The sequence below is a fragment of the Bos grunniens genome, chromosome 15 (genome assembly GCF_055505025.1).
Source record: "Bos grunniens cultivar Pamir isolate PY7600 chromosome 15, Bosgru_T2T1.0, whole genome shotgun sequence".
NCBI lineage: Eukaryota > Metazoa > Chordata > Mammalia > Artiodactyla > Bovidae > Bos > Bos grunniens.
Window position 1 is genome coordinate 6,529,408 of NC_141179.1, and position 18,312 is coordinate 6,547,719.

The window sequence follows — 18,312 nt, forward strand, 5'->3', positions numbered from 1 at the left end:
AGCTTTCCCTGACTCCTGTGTCCTACTGTGTTACCCCATCATCAGGGGAGAAAGGAGCTGTATAATTACCTTTTGAGACATGAATCATCCTTACTCTGAGGGCCCAGACCTGTTTGACTCTATAAAAGCAGCTCAAGGTTGAAGTGCAAACATGCACTGTCTCGCGTCCCCCAGGGTTACTATAATTACCGATCCACCAAGAGGAGATGAAGATGCTCCCTGCATCTGGCCTTGCTGTCCTCCTCGTCACCGCTCTGAAGTTTTCCACCGCAGCCCCCTCCCTACCTGCAGCCTCCCCCAGGACCTCAAGGAACAACTACCGCCTTGCACAGGTTGGTGAATCTTTGCACAATTCCCTCTTCCCCCTCCTGCCCCAGAAAATCTAAAGAGGATAATAATAAGAAAATCAGGAATATCTGTTGTGGTTTTGAAATCATCTTCTAAGTCCACTGAAGCCTGATGGATACGATTCCCTGTTCAGCTAAGACTGGTGTCTAGTACACACTGAGTGTCTGTGTTGCAAGATTGCATAAATAAATGAATGAATATCTATCCAGATATTTTGCTGCACACAGAATTTGAGGGGGCTTGCAAAAATACAGGCATTACAGAAAGACAAAAGAAGTGTTTGAGGAACAACGTAGAAGGAAAACTATAAGAAAAATAAAAAACAAAGTGTAAGATTTGCACAGTAGCTGCTGCTGCTGCTGCTAAGTCGCTTCAGTCCTGTCCGACTCTGTGCGACCCCATAGATGGCAGCCCACCAGGCTCCCCCGTCCCTGGGATTCTCCAGGCAAGAACACTGGAGTGGGTTGCCATTTCCTTCTCCAATGCATGAAAGTGAAAAGTGAAAGTGAAGTCGCTCAGTCGTGTCCGACTCTTAGCGACCCCATGGACTGCAGCCCACCAGGCTCCTCCATCCATGGGATTTTCCAGGCAAGAGTACTGGAGTGGGGTGCCATCGCCTTCTCCACTGCACAGTAGAGGTGGGTTGCAAATTTAGTGCTAAGATTCCTAACAGTCACAACAGAAAGATTTCCTGTGTTCATTTTTCAGAAAAATGGCTTTTATACTCAGGGCAAATTTGATCAAAATTTGAAGTGAACCGAATTTTTCCTGGATGCCAACCCACTTCTCATGCCAAGGTCTTTCCTCTCTAAAGCATATTCCCAAAGTCCCTTATTTACTTACACTTTCTGTATCTTTCTCTTTCAAAATCTCTCCCAACTGACTGTTGGCAAGGATCGAATTCAAATAATTCATTCAGCATACCAGAATTCCTTCAAAGACTAAGAGTGACTCAAAGTGGTTCAATGTATATTTGCTTCCAAGCGTTTTTTGGGTGTTTTTTTGGGGGCGGTGGGGTGGGGGTGGTGGGAGGGATTTTTTTTGCTTTTGTTTTTTTTTTACATTTAAAACAAAGATGTCAAACTTTAGCCTAAAGAAATAAACCTTCAGTGGAGGAATTTCCAACGTTCGTGAAAGGTGTGTAGTGAGACGTTTTTGCACCAAGGCCTCTGTTTTGTATATCTGTCACAAAGACAGCATACTTGTGATTGCAGCCCTGCTGGGGATTGCTTTCCTACCTGCCAGGCTACACTCGTGGGCTGCTTCTTCTGTACACACCGCGTGGCCCTACTGATGGCTCATGCCACTCTTGCTTTCTAACTGATCAGTCCCCCTGCCACACCGGTCGTTCAATGTTTTGAATATCAGCTCTCCAAATAAACAGCACAGTGGGTGCCGAGTACAGAGCAGTCGAGTTGAACGTTCTTTGACTTGAAACCACTTTCAGACGAACTAAATTCTAAATAACATATCTCAGAATATTACCTGGGTCTATTTCCAATCGTATTTTGCCACCAGCCTTTGCCTCCCTTCTCCTGACATGTGATTGTCGCTTACCCAGTTTCATGCCACTGGACCTCCAGAAGGAATGTCATACTGAGGTTAGAACTGATCTGGTGGCTGAAAAACCATGGTTTTGTCCAGGTTCAGATAAGCTATGGTCATCGGGCCCAAACCGGCCACCCTTGTTTGTTTACAAATCATCTTCTGCATTTGTACCGCAATGGTGGAAATCAGGTGATGAAACAGAAAATATTAATTATCGGACCTTTCAGAAAACAGTTAACTGACCCCACAGTGGTCTATGCAGGAATAAGGCCAGCCAGCCTTGAAAGAAATCTGTCCTTGCTAAGAGTATTAGGAAAGAATTAGGTGTTCTTGGAATGTTAGGGGTCTCTAGTGACCCCCTGGGGCTTCTCTGGTGACTCAGATGGTAAAGAATCTGCCTGCAGTGTGGAAGGCCTGGGTTTGATCCCTGGGTGGGGAAGATTCCCCAGAGAAGGGAATGGCAACCCACTCCAGTATTCTTGCCTGGGAAATCCCATGGACAGAGGAACCTGGAGGGCTACAATCCATGGGGTTGCAGAGTCAGACACGACTGAGTAATTTTCACAGTGACCCCTTACCCTTTCTCTCCAAAGCAAGTCAGCCCCCTTTCATTTCCCTTACGACATACTTTGAAAGACCTTCGACCAAGGATCAAGGAAACTTGTTGACACCTGGCAAACAGGCCTTCTCCTGCCTGCAGGGGCCCTAGGCGTCAGCTCCAGGAAGGAAAGGGTATCACTCTTCAGCAGGCTGGTATGATCTAGGCAAACCTCCTAAGTGCATCCCAATGACTACAAAAAATTACTGTCCCACCTTATAGTTTAAAGAAGTAGCTAACAACTCAGGCAACAATACAACAAATGAAATGACATGAAAATAGACTTATTTCATAAAACAGCTTAAGTTTATTCATTTACCAATTATTTATTGAATGGCTTCCCTGATAGCTCAGTTGGTAAAAGAATCCGCCTGCAATGCAGGAGACCCCGGTTCGATTCCTCAGTCGGGAAGATCTGCTGGAGAAGAGATAGGCTACCCATTCCGGTTTTCTTGGGCTTTCCTGGTGGCTCAGCTGGTAAAGAATGCCCCTGCAAAGCAGGAGACCTGAATTTATCCCTGGGTCAGGAAGATCCCCTGGAGGAGGGAAATGCTACCCACTCCAGTATTCTGGCCTGGAGAATTCCATGGACTGTATAGTCCATGGGTCGCAAAGAGTCGGATACGACTGAGCAACTTTCACTTTCACCCTTTCACTTACTATATGCTATGTGCCAGGGTTTGTCCTAAGCACTGGAGAAACATCAGTGAACAAAACAAGTAAAGCTCCTATTCTTCCAGCACTGACATGGGCATGACGGAGGAGTGGGAAGAGCTGGGAGGAGACAAGCCAGGCAATCAATAAGTGTCCATGTGATATTAAAAAATAAATTTACCAGGATGATAGAGAGTTAGTAGGGCCCTGGAGGGGGAGAGGGGCATTCTCACCTGAGTAGTCCAGGAAGGCTTCTCTGAGGAGGGGATATTTGCAATGAACTTGAACTCTGTAAAGAACTATGTGGACCTGAACTTCTTGGTCGTGTGAAGATCTGGAGACAGAGCTGTCAAAGCAGAGGAAAGAGTATGAATGCAGCAGCCGGGGCAGCAGGCCAGATTGCAGGAGGACACCGCTGAGTCCAGAGTCAGGCCAGCACACACCGGGGCCTGGGCCTCCACCCTGCTCGCTTCTCTCTCGATCGCTCACCAAGAGCGGGCAAACGGTTCCCTGTGCCTGGGAACTCCAGGCAGGAAATGTTTCCAAGTGCTAGTCACTTCTTCCTCCAGGAACACAATAGTCTATTCTTGAAAAGATAAACAGGTTTGTAATTGATTTATTTCATGCCCACTTGTATCTTTTCAATTCTCATTGGCTAGTTATCACAAAGGCTTGGCAAATGATGAAATAATTAGTCTCATCATCCAACATTTTAGCCTATTGTTTGTTTGTTTTTAAATAGTAATATCAATATGACATTTAATACAGGCTGTTAAGTTGTCTTTAAAATAATAGAAGCTTTTATTATCACATTATTATGAACTTATGGAGAAGGCAATGGCAACCCACACCAGTATTCTTGCCTAGAGAATCCATGGACAGAGGAGCCTGGTGGGCTGCTGTCCATGGGGTCGCACAGTTGGACACGACTGAAGCGACTTAGCAGCAGCAGCAGCAAGCAGCATTATGAACTTAAAAGTTGAAGAAACTAAAAAAACTTCCAAATACAAATTGTTAAATTCAGGTGCCTTTACTACCCTTTTACTTTCTGTGCATAAAGATATTTTTAAATTACCATTATACTCAAATTTTGGTTCCTTCTTTTTTGTATTATTAAATCATAATAAAATTTTAATGTTTATATATTCATAAACATCATGTTTAAAAGTGACAAATATTTCAGAAAATAAGTGAGCTATAATTTGTTCCATTTATATAGTTGGATACATGGAATATTTCCATATGAATAAGATTTCTGTGAACATCTTTGTACATCAGCTTAATTTAAAGGATTATTTTTTCAGGATAGATTTCCAGAAGTGGAATTAATGAGTAAAAGGATATGAACATGTTAAAGTCTTTCGATATATTTCAAAGCATTTTCACACTGAGCATCTCATTGGATCCTCACCTTGGTGTGGGAAGGCTAGACACTGAACCCATCTCATAGATGAGAAAACTGACACCAAAAGAAATTACAGGAATTGCCCACACTTTTTAGAACCTAGGATTTATCACACAGCTGAAAATTCACACAGTTGCCTTTCTGTGACTTTGCCAAAACAGAAAGAAATGTTGAAGACATCGTATCTTGATGTCTTCATCAAGAAGAACTTGATGAACTTGAACTTCACCTTCTTTTGAGGAGCACTTAAATCTGAGCTTTAAGCTCCTTCCTCCTGGGAGGGACACTCGGAAGGCACACTCAGTAAGAGCTGGGCGGGATGAGAGCTTCTGGGCCTGTTCTCCAGGCCTCTGCTATTCTAATTTCTGGAAAGAGGATCACCCAAACACCAGCGGCAGGCTCCTGTGGTTTTACCAGAGGGGATGAGGAGGTGGAGGCATGTAGGACAGTTCTGGGGAAGCCTCAAATCCTTGGCCCAGATGATCCCACAACCAAGAGCTGAGCCAACAGCACGCAAGTGTTAGAACAGAACACACAAATCTAAGTGTGCACCTTTGTGCCTAACTGAACATTTTGACTCTGGAGAGCATGCTAAAACCTCGTCAGTAATCTTGTCGGTAACCTCGTCGGTAATTTTAGCAATAAAGTGCACAGAAAACATTGGCCTCTCTGTACCTCGGAACACCTGATAATTCTTCAAAGAAGCATATTTGCTATATTTTGCCTAAAGGATAGGACCTCAAATTGTAACTGAACATCCACCCTGTGTCTGGAACTGGGTCAGGCCACAGCCGTAGCTGTGAAGGCATCATCACGCCCAGCAGGGAGGACCGTGAGACCCCCGGGTGGGAGTGATGAGAAGGCCGTGGACTGTGTGCACAGTGGCCGGTGCTTCCTCGTGTAGGAGCCGCGTCCTGTGGGAGCACCCAGCGGGGAGCAACTCACCCGCTCACTTCAGCAACCAGTCCTCGTGCTCTAAGGAGAAATCGTTTCTGATTCTACCTTTACTTCATTGAAGATGGTTTGCATCCTATTTACTATCACTGGCCTTAAACTTCTTGAGCTGCAGGCCTAGCCTCTTGTGCGCATTTTTAAGAAGAACCATTTTATTGTAAAAATTTTATTGCTATATGTTCATAGCAAACATATATATATATATATATAAAACATATATGATTTTAAAAGTATTATTCTTAATTCCATCACCAACATATCACAATTGTTAATCCCTTAGTCTATATTTTTCAAAATACTTTCTATGACTCAGGGCTGGGACTAGGACAAAGGACTGCTGAAGGTTAGATCCTATCTTTATTTAAAATTTTGATATTTTTTCCACCGTGAATTTTTTTGTCTTTTTAAGTTTTTTTCCAAAAATATTGCATTTGATATTATTTTTCTGGATCACTGTTTTTGGCAGCCCCCACCCACTTCCTCACCTCATCCTAGTTTATCACTGTATGTCTGTGTGTATTCATATGCACATATTTCTATTTACAAACTTGGCTTGTACTATAATAATAATAGTGATAAATCCCTTTTCACTTAATGCATATTAAGCACCTTCTTCAGTTCAGTTTAGTCGCTCAGTCATGTCTGACTCTCTGCAACCCCATGGGCTGCAGCACACCAGGCCTCCCTGTCCATCACCACCTCCCATAGTCTACTCAAACGCATGTCCATTGAGCTGGTGATGCCATCCGACCATCTCATCCTCTGTCGTCCCCTTCTGCTTTCAATCTTTCCCAGCATCAAGGTCTTTTCAAATGAATCAGTTCTTCGCAGCTGGTGGCCAAAGCATCTTCTTATGGGACTATATTTTGTGAAATGAAAATCAGAGTTTAGAGTGTAACTGTAACACATACTCTAACAGGAAACAAAATATTTGAAATTTAAACAGCCTCAGAATATATGGAGCATAGAGCTCCACACAGAGGTCACCTCTAAAGAGTGTGATTCAGACTCACCATGAGCCTTGTATGACTACAGCATCTGCTTGAGCAAACAGAACAGCTCAGAGAATCAACGTCATCTTGCCAAAAGAATTAGAAAAAAAAGAAACATAAATGTGCATATCGGATAGCTTAATGAGACACGGAAATGAAAGCAAATAGTCACACCTCTGTTTCAGGGCACCTCTCCTGGGTTCCAGGGCTCCCTTACCGTTTTTCTCCTCTTGGGTTCTCATCTCACTAAGATTTTACCAAGAACCACCACTAGGGAAGTGAGGTCTGCTCACAAGCAGGCCAAGGACTAAGGGCTGGTTGAGCCCACGGGAAGGACACAGTAAGGACACAGAGCACCTTGTCTAAACAAGTGAGTCTTACTCCTTTTCACTTTTTGCTTAACAATTACAGCTTATGTTGACACCAGAAATCTTTGGGATATAGGAAAGGATAAAGACAAATTGTCACCCATAATTTTATAACTCAGAGAGAAGCAAGATTAATATTCAGACATATTTCCTTCCATTATTTATGTTACTTATGTTCACTGTATTAAATTATATGTGCTAATTACCAATGCATTGATTAGTGTGTTAACTTTAAATGTTAATATACATGCTAACATTATTATTGATATATTAACATACAGATGTAATAAACATGAACGAAATACATATACGTTATATGATTTGGTTTATGTATGAAATTGTGATTATAATCTGTATAAAGATTTCACTTCTGCTCTTCTCAGTGTATTGCCATTATATTGAATCATTATACATGCCACTAAATATTTTCCAAAAACGTGATATTAGCAGAGGCCTAGTATTATTTCATATCAATATATAATAATGTATCTAACACATTCCTTATTGTTAGATATTAAGATTACTTCCAATATTTTATTATTTATACATAAATATATTTAACAAAAATGAATAATACACATAGTTTATATAGAACATAATAAAACACAGTTTCTGAATATAGTTCATATGATATACAAATAATATTATTTATATACAACAAACACCTTATAACATATAAACATTTATGTTTAATAAAATACAGATATAAATCTTTAGCTGCTTTCTGTTTTCCTGAAACAAGTTGGGTGGATGAAATTCCTAGGACAACAGAACACATTAAACCTGCATTTGCATGACTATGTTATTCACTTCACCTAAGAACTCATACAGAGTGTTTTGAGTGATATATTAGGGGTTTTAAGCCTTTAAACGCAAATGAAAACATTATATTTATGACTAATTTTCTAATATTTGCTTCAAGGGACAAAGAGTCAGTCCTAGAAAACCTGCCCCTTGAAAAACACCCCACATATCCAACCCACCTGAATTATTTAAAAGTCTCAGCCAGGAAACAGATTGACACCTACTGCTTCACATAAAAGGAGAGACGGCACTATGAGGCCTCACAGAGCTAAGAACTCACTGATCTTACATAGGGTACAATGAAAAGGCAACACTGAACAGTTGCTTACAGAGAAATAGGATAGTCTTTACTTTGCAAATTGGTAAAGACTTCAATACAAGTAAATGGGCTGTGGGGAAAATGTTCACATTATTTTCTTTCTAATTTTTTTCCCCTCTTAAAATAGCAGTTAATTGTAGAAAAAGCACAAAATGCATGCAAATAAAAAAATCTAAAATCCCACCTCCCAAAGATAATTGTTGTTAATAACTTGGATTTATCTATCTAAGCTTTATCTATGCAAATACATCTAATTTTTTTTTCCAAAAGTGGCTAATGCTGTGCAGACTGTCTTTAGCATAACAAGAATACTGTCCTGCCTTACCTGAGCATGAGTGTTGCTCAGAGCTTGTGCTGTAGACGTCAGCCTGCCTCTCCGTTTCAGGCGTACCTTGACAAGTATTACACAAAGAAAGGAGGGCCCCAGATTGGGGAGATGGTTGCAAGAGGAGGCAATTCCACGGTTAAAAAGATTAAGGAGCTGCAGGAGTTCTTCGGCCTCCGAGTCACCGGGAAGTTAGACCGAGCTACCATGGACGTGATCAAGAGGCCTCGCTGTGGAGTTCCCGACGTGGCCAACTATCGCCTCTTCCCAGGTGAACCCAAATGGAAAAAAAATACTTTGACATACAGGTAATGAGATCGAGTCTTTCCAAATTCAGAAAGAAATAGCCTCCCTCTCCTTCTTTTCTTTTAAAAGTATCTTCCTTCTGATGTGTATAAAAATCATGACTCATCCCAATCATAAGAGAGAATGAGAACTTTTTTGGTCTACTCCTTAGACACGAGAATTCACGAGAAAACATGACTTCGAGATTGTCATGAGTGGCCACTTTAGGTATAACAATTTTACCAGTTTAGAGACAACACGTTTTTCCATATAGAAAATGAATCTTGCCTAACATTTAAAACCTGATGGTACCAACCAGCTTTCTTAAAATAATCTTCTAAATTAGAAGTAAAGCTCACCTAATAAATTAATTTTTATTAATTCCAAAAATAATTTATTGGCAATTTGTTAAATGTCTGCCATAGGCATTCAGTTCTGGAGGTAAAAGGTAAGTACATCATTTTCCCTCGCCTTTTGGGGAGAAATACATGCAAATAGCCGCAGCTCCGGGTGAGAAATGTGAAATCACAAGTCTAAGCAGAGAGCTGTGACAGCATGTGGAGGAGCTACCAGGTCACCCAGGGATGGCCCGTGACATCCGCGCCTGACCCAGCACCAGCATCCCCCCCCCCCACCCCGGCCATCCTCCCGTTTCTTCCTGCCGGAGGGGGAACAAGGATTCTGCATCAGCCAAGGGGACTCATCCAGCCAGAACTGCCCCCGCACTGTGCTTGGGAGTCTCAGGCCTGAACTCCAACCCCGCAGCCCGCATCCATTTGCGGGGCCAATGCTGGCTTCCTTCCCACTCAGTCCACCTCAGATAGACCGACCGTGGCGCTTCCTAATTATTACAGTGCATTTTACTGTTATCAATGTTCTGTTGGGGAGGTGAGTTACAGGTCTTATCTGTGTGATGGAAATGACCTGCTGCGGCTCATCTAGTCCCAACATCTAGTCCTACCAGGTTCGCTGGTGGCAGGCTGGTAGCTGAAGTTAGCTGTAGTGAAGAGTGTTTCTAGCATGGTGATCAGCAAACCCAGCGCAGGGAGGGGGCTGTCTACAGAGCCAGCTGTTACACTGCCCCAGCACTCTGGTGACTCCTTGTGACCGCTGAGGGCCCAACCCAAGCAGAGATCAGATGATTCCTCTGTTAGTTGCTATGAGCCTCTGAGTCCATAAGGTGGCACTCTGAATACAGCTATTAGTTTCTGCCTCAGTTTAAAAATGCCTCAAAGATCTTTCTTGGGGGGGGGGGGGGGGGGGAACACCTAAAAGAAACAGAGCACCCACAAGATTATGAGGTAAGAAAGGAAATTTTTATATAAACTCATGAAATCTTTCCCATAATCTCCTAAACTGTGTCATAGGAAGTTTTCCTAAACTGTGTAAACTTTCCTAAACATTTCCTAAACTGTAAACATTTCCTAGCACATCGTCTATGATTACGTACGTGCTAAATCACTTCAGTCGTGTCCGACTCCTTGCAACCCCATGGACTATAGCCCGCCAGGTTCCGCTAGCCATGGGATTGTCTAGGCAAGAATAGCGGTTTCCACGCCCTTCTCCCGGGGATCTTCTCGGCGCAGGGATCAAACCCACTTCTCTTTTGTCTCCTGCATTGGCTGGCGGGTTCTTTACCACTAGCGCCACCTGGGAAGCCATAGTCTGTGATTACGCACAGCAAAGACAAGCTAACTTGGGATTTGAAGTATAGTATTCTTGTGGTAATATTCTCTGGGCAGTCCCCAAAACCCCTCAACACACCCACACTGAGCATCCACTTCCTCCTGAACAACTCACCTTCTCCTCCCCTCCCCTTCTCCAAAAAAGAAAAAGAAACTAGAGACTACCTTAGCTCTGTGAAGCTACTGGATCTCAGAATAACTTCTTTCAACATAGCCCAGAGGACTGAAAGGATTTCCCTGTAGCTCAAACGGTAAAGAATGTGCCTGAGATGCAGGAGACCAGGGTTCGATCCCTGGGTCAGGAAGAGCCTTTGGAGGAAGGGAACGGCAATCCACTCCACTATTCTTGCCTGGAGATTTCCATGGACAGAGAAGCCTGCTGGGCTATAGTTCGTCAGGTCACAGAGACTTGGACAGGACTGAGCGACTGACACACACACAGAGGACTGAAAGGGCTCCCCAGGTGGTGGCAGTGGTAAAGAGCCCTCCTGCCAAAGCAGGTAGACGTAAGAGATGGGGGCTCAGTCCCTAAGTTGAGAAGATCCTTGAGAGGAGGGCATGGCAACCCACCCCAGTCTTCTTGCCTGGAGAATCCCATGGACAGAGGAGCCTGGTGGGCTACAGTCCATAGGGTCCCACAGAGTAGGACAGACTGAAGCAACTTAGCACACAGAGGACTGAAAAAGATGAAATATAGCCTAGTGCTTATGTGCATAAACTTTGGAGCCATGAAGAACTGGGCTCAGTTCCTGACTACGCATGAAACATAGAGTGATACTATTACCTCTGAAGGTAGCTGTGAGGGTTACTGGGCATTCCACATTGAAAAGTGCCTGGAACCGGTCCAGCCCTTAGCGTGTGTTCCCAGAACGTCGGCTGTCATCACTGCTGCTGTATCCATCTCTAGACCCTCTTGGCAAGGACCTCTGTCCAAGTGCTCTTCCTTTCTGGTCCACCCCTTCTCCATGCCTGTTTTCTCCAGCCCAGCACTCACAGGCCACTATGTGGGGATGGATAACTTATCTACAATATGAGAGAATTTGGGGATGCTAACTATACAAAGCCATGACAAATCACAGATTCATATTATGCTGTGGGAGTGGCAAATTCGGAAAACACTAACTGGTCCCTTTAAGAGTCCTGGTTCCCCCTCTGGACACTCTAGCTCCCTCCTCTTGGACCCAATTCCTGGAGTGAGAGATCTTATTCCTTCCCTCTCAGTTGCTGGGTTTGGCTATTTCCCCTCCTCTCTGTGGGACACGGTCCCTTCCTTTGGGGCCTCCGGGACAACTACTGTTGATTTCTGGCTGAGACTGCACCACCTGCATCAGAATAGCCTGGGACACTTGTTAAAATGCAAATTTCTTGATCGCGCTTGTATGTTTAACAAGCTTTCTGAGTTGTTATCACAGGTCTTAAACTTTGAGAACAACTGAGTAGGCCCTAAAAAACACTAGCTTTTATTCATTAGTTCATCCATTTAGCAAGTGTTTGCTCAGCACCTATTATGTGCAAGGGCCAGGGCTAGGACCTGGAGAAGGCAGAGTATGTGTCTGGCTCTCAAGGTGGGCATTTACAGAATTCACTTCTAACTCTATTCACTTCTAACTCGCCCCCACTATTCAACCTGAGCCCAAGTTGCCCCAGGTTTCAATTCCTTTCTTCCACCCTTCCTTTATGGCAGCTTAGAATCCCCAGCGCTTGGGTTCCAGAGTGGCACGTCCTAGAAAAACACCAACTGTCTCTACCCACTGTATCCAAAAAGCTCTATACTTTTCCTTCCAATGTCATTGTCAGAGCAGGACTTGATGAAAGAAAGACTTGAGCCTTTTTCAGCCCAAGTGAGCATCCTTGTGACAAGCTAGCACTTCCTCTTTTAAGATGTACATTATTTTAAGAAAAAACATTCCCCCATGGCCCTGGGGAAAACCTGCTTGTCTTTGAGTAAGAATTTGCAAAACCTCAAAACTCTTTGTCTTTATTTTTTACAATTGAAAAATTTTGGTCTCTTTAGGGGAAAAAGATTCCTTCTCAATTAAAACCGCTTTAGAAAAAATGGACTTCTAGCTACTCATAAAGTTACATAGGTATTATTCTTTCCAATTAGTGATGTATAATAACAACAAAAGTCAAACTGTTTCAGCATCAGAAATCTCAAATTTTTCATTTCACCCCCTTCATTTTTCTTAAGTTAGCATGTTTCAGTAATGTAATAAAGATGAAAGCAAAATAAGAATTATTAATTTGGAGAAAAACCTATAAATTGTAGATTTATGGTCACTATTTTTATCACTATTTTTATTTTCAATATGAACTAGACATAACTTTCACTTTCCTCACTTAGGACCACTTGTTAAAAGGAAAACGTGTTGCTTCTGTATTGACAGAATATCCAAATACACCCCTTCCATGACCCCTGCGGAAGTGGACAGAGCCATGGAGATGGCCCTGCGGGCCTGGAGCAGCGCCGTCCCTCTGAACTTTGTCAGAATCAATGCGGGCGAAGCAGACATTATGATCTCTTTTGAAACCGGAGGTACTGTGGTGCTTCCTGGATTTTGTCTATTACTCCAGAGGAAAAATATTTCAGTACTTTTCCTCATACAATGTTTAATCCATGTGACCAGCACGCTCCTTCTCAGAACTGTGAAGGGCAGAGGCCAAGATAACGGCAAAGTCATGACCTTTATTTAGTCAGAAAACAGAGCCAGGGGAGTTCTCCACATGCTGAGCTACAGAATGGACTTGGCATAGCCCATTTTCGCTGTGGCATTGCCCCGTCAGGGACGAGTTCTGTCAGGTTTAGCTCCTCTATGGCTGGGAGGCCCTCTGACCTCACCCCAGCCCCATGATGGTGTCCATCACTCCCCTTCATATTAGCCAAGGATCTGCCCCTCTGAATCCTCTCTAAGGGTCAGTCCCACAGAGCTCCTGCAGCTTTCCTGGGCAGTGGAGGTTAGGAGGGCGGCTGCCGCTGCTGTCTGGCCCACACTTCAGACGCCTGTTGGTGGAGTTGCCAGGCCTGCCACCGGCCTGCAACACTCCGTCCCTCACTTGCCCCTGTTTCAGAGAAACGGGTCTAGAAGTAAATGAAGGAAAGGCCGTTTAAGTCCTTTCCCTCTCAGCTTTCTCAGAGTCAAGGTGAGTATCCCCACCTCTTTCCCTCCACAGATAACCTTTCTAAGTGTCCTCTTTAAAGTCTTTATCCTGATTTTAATCTGATGTCACTGGGGAGAGACATGCATAGAAGCTGGGAGAGAGGACCAAGCAAGTCCTGAGCCGGAGCCCTTCAGAGGTGGCCCTGGGGTGACTGGCCCATGGTAGGTCTCGACCCTCCCACAGGGTCAAGGCCACCCCCAGGGAAGCAGCAGGGTGGTGTGGCTTGGGGCAGATTTGGGGGTGACGGAGTTAACATCTGGCTCTCTCTTGATCTTTCAAGCTGGCTCTGTTCCCTAAAACAAGTGGACTGGGCACTCTGCTGCCATTTAACCAGGATCTCAGGGCATGTACTGATTAAACAACACTGCCCTGAAACTTGCGGAGAAGGCAATGGCACCCCACTCCAGCACTCTTGCCTGGAAAATCCCGTGGGCGGAGGAGCCTGGTATGCTGCAGTCCATGGGGTCGCTAAGAGTCGGACACGACTGAGCGAATTCCCTTTCACTTTTCACTTTTATGCATCGGAGAAGGAAATGGCAACCCACTCCAGTGTTCTTGCCTGGAGAATCCCAGGGACGGGGGAGCCTGGTGGGCTGCCGTCTATGGGGTCACACAGAGTCGGACACGACTGAAGTGACTTAGCAGCAGTAGCAGCCCTGAAACTTGGGGAATGGCACACCAGAACTTTGTTTTGTTGGTTTTAAATAAAACAAGGTATTCTCACAAAAATCCTGAAAATCTGTGAAATGTATTCTATAATATCCTTCATTTTATTCTTCCTCCTTTCCTATTATTTTGTAATGAACTTTTAAGTAAATATAGATACTAAAACAAAAGCCTATTAAGCTTTAAAAGCTGCAATTTTATAAATACTTCTGTTGCTTTCAGGAGTTTTATGCATGAAAGTATAATAAAATTACAGAGAAATTTTCTTTCTTGTTTTGACATGTCCTTAAAATATATTGGGCTATACAAACAGAAAGCACACGCTTGTCCAATTTACTGTCATCGTCTTAGCCAGATCGTATTTTTGTTTTGTTTTTTTTGTTAGCAATTTTTTTTACATATACATGATATACAATGTTGTGTTAGTTTTAGTTGTACAGCAAAGTAATTCATATATATATATATATATGTTCTTTTTCAGATTTTTCCCCCTTATAGGTTATTATACTATACTCAAAAATGTTGAGTATAGTTCCCTGTGTGATATAGTAGTTCATTGTCAGTTACCTATTTTATACATAGAAATGTGTATATGTTAATCCCAAACTCCTAATTTGTCCCTCCCTCACTGCCACCCCCTAAATAATACATTGAAATCACTCTGCCAACATGTGTTCACAGTCCAGTGAGTGGATAAGATGGTGGCTGAATAACCATCTGCCTCTCTCGTTTTGTAATCTGCAGCATGGTCATAGTCTATAGTAGGCCATGTGCCAATTAATAGTGCAACAAATACAATAACGAAAGAACGTTTTTTTTAATTTTTAATGCTTACTATCTTTAAAATACAAAATATTGCTTTTATTATTTTAATAGATCACCCACTGGTATGTGAGATTCCTCTTATAAAAAATGAATATTGAAAAGTAAATCTATTTGTATGAGAAATACCAATGCTATTCAAAAAGTTATCCATTCCCTGTGATATTATGTACCCCTCAAAATTTGCTAGAAGGACTAAATCCTGTTGGCGTTTTGCCCCATATGTCTAGATCACGGGGATTCCTATCCATTTGATGGGCCTCGAGGGACTCTAGCCCATGCATTTGCACCTGGAGAAGGCCTGGGAGGAGATACACATTTCGACAATGCTGAGAAGTGGACTATGGGAACGAATGGTATATATGCACAATTCACCATAACCTGGAAAATATTGTACCTTCTTCTGGGCCTCCATCATGAAACCTTGAGGTTCAACGTCCCAAGCCACCCTTTAACTAGGGGGGCTGGCTAGGAAAAACAAGTAAGCCAAAAATCCAAAAGGGAACACCATAAGGGAAAAGAACCACCCTCAGTTGTGCTGTAGATTTGTCTGACCTCTAGTTCACAGGGTATAATCTCGAGAAACAGCAATACCCTACGCAACACACAGCAGTATTTTTCTTCAACTGCATAGTATTTTTTGTTTCTTACCTGTACTTGGAAATAGGCTACGTTCAGAAATGACCTAAGAAGAATTAGTACTTTACTGAGAAGTACAATGGGGATGGGTTAACATTTCTAGAATATCTGCATGTCATCTGGAAATCTCCAGTGTGAAACATGGGTGGATAAAAGAGAGCAGACAGGGAGCCAGTAAAGCATGCATGGACTAAATCTAGGTATTACAGCCACTGTTAGTGCTAAAGCCCTTCTTTACGGAGCACCATTGACCATGAACAAAATAAATCGATTTACATTTCCATCACCCCCTACCCCAATCCCCTCCTTGCCAAGGAGGGAAGAACTAGGCTAAAGTCAGCAAAGCTAAGGGCCAGAACACCCTACCAACATTATAATAACCCAGGTCTGAAAAGAAAATGAATAAACTATGATTTGGCATAAATTCTCCTGTGAAGACAGGAAATAGTGAAAATAAAACTCTGTGTTGATGCTGTCTTTTCCTCTCTCATATCATCTAGGTTTCAATTTATTCACCGTTGCTGCTCATGAGTTTGGCCATGCACTGGGCCTGGCTCATTCCACAGACCCGTCAGCACTGATGTACCCAACTTATAAGTATCAGAATCCCTATGGGTTCCGTCTCCCCAAGGACGATGTGAAGGGGATCCAGGCACTGTACGGTACAATCGCTACACTTTTTTGACTACAGACTCTGAAAGTGACAGGCATTTGGTTTCATGGCAAAGTGTATCCTGCCAGCCATTAACCTGCATAGGTGAAGATTAAGCTAGAAACCGCAGCCCCAACTATCCCCTCTTAGGAAGAACTTATTTACCATATATGGGTATTGCTTTCTTTTGTAAGATGAATATTTAAATTTTACGTCTTTCCTCCAGAACATATTGGTCCCTCGATGGCCATAGAAAATACAATCATTTGTGTGTATTTTGAGTGTTGATCAGGGGTTAGATATTGGAAGAGGGTGGATTTTTTTATAGTTCATATATATAGTGTTTATCCATTTGCAAATAAGTGACCTTATCTCGGGGCTTCCCTGGTGGCTCAGACAGTAAAGAATCTGCCTGCAGTGCAGGAAATCCAGGTTTGATCCCTGGATCAGGAAGATCCTCTGGAGAAGGGAATGGACCTTATCTTCCTAAAAATAGTAATGATGATGGTAATAACTGTACCATTTAGTCATATAGCCAATCTGCAGTTTCCAAATCATGGTCATCAGTATGTGATGACCTCATCACTAGCCTGAGGGATGTAAAATGTTTTCTGCATTTTATAGTTGAGAAAGCTGAGGCTCAAAGACAGTAACTATCCCAAATTATCAAAATTATCTGAAATGTTAGTATTCTTTTAAAGATGATAAAGGATTATTAGGAACTCTATATCCCATTTTCCTAAACAGAAAGACAAGTCCATTCATCCATGAGAAGAAATCTTGAAACATCACTAGACCTTGACATTTTGTCTGTTTGATGGGTAAAATGCTGGAGAATCTAGGAAGCTGCCTTTCCCGTAAGCCTCAGAACCTGCTCATTCAGCATTTACTTGCAAGTACACCTGCTCTTCCACTCAGCCTAGAGAAGGGCCTGTAGAACCCAGCTCCTCCTGCCTTCCCACATCTGGCCAGTTCATCTGTTGTTTAGACTTAGGTACACACAGCTGCAGTCAGATTTCACCTGAGGCACAAAAAAGACAAATTTCATCCCAAGAAGTGTTCAGCCAGCTGTTTCCCTTCAGAGTGGGGTCTATGCCAGTTCTGCTTCTCTCTTGAGTGACAGGAAAAAAAAAAAACTGTGAATCTCTCCATATAACAAGCTAGGGCTCCAGTGTAAAACCCTTCCTGCGGCTATCAGGGAATGCTTGCTCAGTCACTAAGTCATGTCCGACTCTTTGTGACCCCATGGACTGCGGCTTCTGTCCACGGAATTCTCCAGATGAGAATACCGGAGTGGGTAGTCATGCCATTCTCCTGTGGCCCCCAAGAGGAACCCACTCCAGATCTGTGCCTACCCTTTATGGGTCTTTGTGCCCTGGAGCATCACCACCACTCTGACAGCCACTGTTCCTCAGCCAGGAGAGGAAGTTTATATTTTGACAAGGCTGTTTTTCCACAAGTGGACAAAATACAGAAACATGGTTTTATATTGCCGAGAGGCACAAGCCTCACCTACTGCTGACCACCTTACCACCCTGAGCTTCAGCAGAGTGCTTGGAGGATTAAGAAGTGTTCAAAAACTGGCAGCGTGTTTCTGATCCGACCAGTTTACACTTTCTGATCTTTTCCCAAAGCCTCACCCCAACCTCTGATCTTCATCCTATTGCTGACCCTTCTCCACCCAGGTCTTATCCACGTCACCCCCTGGCCTCACTCCTTCCCTGATCCCCAGCTATGGTACCAAGACTCGATACAGCACAGGGACCTGCCGGGAGCAGTGGCTTAGGCAGCCCCAGCTCACTCCTCAGTAGCTGGCAGACAGTCCTCAGGAACAGAACAGGAGATGAAAACTCAACAGCATTTCCCCCAAGGCCCGGGTCCTATGTTCCAAGAGGATCTACCAGAAGATGCCTTTAAATGGTAAACACCTCCATGGTACCTCAGGGCCCCAAGAATTTGCTCAGCCTCTCCTGGACACCTAAGAAAAAGCTTATGCACAGGGCAGGACACCCAGAAGCTGTTCAAAAATAAGAAAACACACAAGAAAGATGTAATCTTATTGAGAGCAAGAGTACTTTATAACCAAAAA

The 18,312-nt window shown here is 43.3% G+C and overlaps 1 protein-coding gene and 1 long non-coding RNA gene across 2 annotated transcripts in view; one reads left to right on the forward strand and one right to left on the reverse strand.

The window, feature by feature from the left end:
* The first annotated feature begins 206 nt into the window (after nt 1-206).
* MMP20 (matrix metallopeptidase 20) overlaps nt 207-18,312 on the forward strand; it is a 57,352-nt gene continuing 39,246 nt past the window's right edge. Inside the window, exons 1-5 of the mRNA XM_086338849.1 lie at nt 207-332; nt 8,376-8,623; nt 12,673-12,821; nt 15,163-15,288; nt 16,072-16,233. Coding sequence (XP_086194975.1) covers nt 207-332; nt 8,376-8,623; nt 12,673-12,821; nt 15,163-15,288; nt 16,072-16,233 — 811 coding nt within the window. The remainder of the gene's footprint in view (nt 333-8,375; nt 8,624-12,672; nt 12,822-15,162; nt 15,289-16,071; nt 16,234-18,312) is intronic.
* On the reverse strand, nt 2,779-4,935 carry LOC147357288 (uncharacterized). Its single transcript, XR_015141738.1, has 2 exons — nt 3,382-4,935; nt 2,779-2,984 (listed from the first exon to the last, which is right to left on the reverse strand). It is a non-coding gene; the product is annotated as an uncharacterized LOC147357288 (long non-coding RNA).